This window comes from Acanthisitta chloris, unplaced genomic scaffold (genome assembly GCF_000695815.1).
Source record: "Acanthisitta chloris isolate BGI_N310 unplaced genomic scaffold, ASM69581v1 scaffold39614, whole genome shotgun sequence".
Classification (NCBI taxonomy): domain Eukaryota; kingdom Metazoa; phylum Chordata; class Aves; order Passeriformes; family Acanthisittidae; genus Acanthisitta; species Acanthisitta chloris.
Genome location: NW_008670557.1, coordinates 4,968 through 6,634, shown reverse-complemented (window position 1 = coordinate 6,634; position 1,667 = coordinate 4,968). Strand labels below are relative to the sequence as shown.

Sequence of the window (1,667 nt, the reverse complement as noted above, 5' to 3'; positions counted from 1 at the left end):
GGCGGCTGCTGGCCGCCAAGCGAGCGGCCTCGTTCCGGCAGAACTCGGCCACGGAGCGTGCGGACAGCATCGAGATCTATATCCCCGAGGCCCAGACCCGGCTCTGAGGGCAGCGCTGCACAGCTCCTTTTGTACAACGCACTGCTTGTACAGTTTATCACTCACCTGGTAACTTCCGTCTCATCCTCTCCACTCACTATGCCCTCGCTGTCGTGTTCTTTGTGCCATAAGCACAGTGGAATGCTTTTGATTTCCTCAGAGTTTGGCGAGCTCAGCGCAGGAACGACTTCTTTTTCTATTTATTGTCTGACTTACAATCAGCTACAATGGATAGGGCTTGTCCAGACCTGACTTATCCAATGTATTCTCAGAGGACAACGAGAAACACCTCTTGAGATGGAACCCAGCTTACTTTTTGTTATTTCTATTTTTATAAAAAGTGTGAGAATTAGGGATAAGAATAACAAACTCCAAATGGGTGCATCTCACCATTCACTAGAGGCATTAGCTAAATCCAAGTAGAAGGTGCTACAAATGTAAAGAGCAGGAAAGAAAGAACCCATTTATCTCTTTGACCTCCAGTTTCTTTTCCTAGAACCCAGCTAACATGTTTACCCACGCACTCTGCCACTCTTCTCATCTTTGTTACTGCAGAATAACATTAGGCCTCTTCTCTCATGGCAATTTTCTGGAGATGAACAGGGATATCCAGCCACTAAAGCTCCAAAGGTCATCAGAAAGCAAGAAGCAAGCAAGTCTGGTGGTGGTGGGAATGCCCACTGAGAAACACTTGCTGTTAGCAGTGTGACAGCGCCCTGAAACCTAAGCAAAATTGTAATGCAAGAGGACTTGAGTGATGGGTGAAAGGAAAATGGAAGCCTTAAAAAGTTAGATCTTCTGTAGCAAGATGTGTAAAGACAAAGTTATACTCTCTCCTTTGGAACACTCATTGCATTTTTAGCAGTTCTTTTGCGTGTTACCATTTCTTTTATAAACCTCCTCTTTCTCATTTCAAGAGCTGTGCTACATGTGCTATCTCAAACTCTCCAAGTGTTCTGACAACTGAGTTTCCAGGGTATCCTTGAGAACAAGAAATCTTGCCTGTTTAAAATGCCAGTTGTGATGTTGTAAACAGTTTAAGAAATATGAATGTGAGTGGTAAGTATATATAAGTTTAAATGGTTATGTTAAGGTAAAGGTGAACTGTGGTTTACAGTTGTTTGGTTTGTTTTGTTTGGGTTTTTTTAGAACTATTTTTCTATGCAGTATCATTTCTGGCAAGAAAAAAGCTTCTTGCTTGCTTCAGACATAAAACGTGACTCAAGATAAGTGATTTCCAGCCATGGAATATAAGGGAAAGGATATATTTTCAAGCCTCACTTTGTCAGAAGAGAGAAGCGGTAACTGCCAGTCGAGAGGCTTTAATCAGAAGCAAATTAAGACAGAATTACTCCACTTCACCTCCCTTGCAGAGCCCACCCAGCCCTTAGCAGTCTTCAGGTGAAGACGCAATAAGATGAGGAACCCTCAGCCCCCAGTCCCAAGGTTTGAGCCCCCGTGAACACAACTTCAGGCCAAAGCAGTGTGAGCCCAGTGGGACGGAGCCCAGGCACTGCGCTGCTGTCCCTGCTGTGACCAAGCAATGTACTTAGCCATAGGCAGCACAG

At 44.5% G+C, this 1,667-nt stretch overlaps 1 protein-coding gene across 1 annotated transcript in view; it reads left to right on the top strand.

Annotated features, from left to right (window-relative positions):
* LOC103801307 (disks large-associated protein 2-like) overlaps positions 1-655 on the top strand; it is a gene marked incomplete at its 5' end in the record, with an annotated part of 15,142 nt that extends 14,487 nt beyond the window's left edge. The window contains one exon of the mRNA XM_009073714.1: positions 1-655. Within this exon, the coding sequence (XP_009071962.1) occupies positions 1-107 (107 nt within the window).
* Positions 656-1,667: the final 1,012 nt, after the last annotated feature.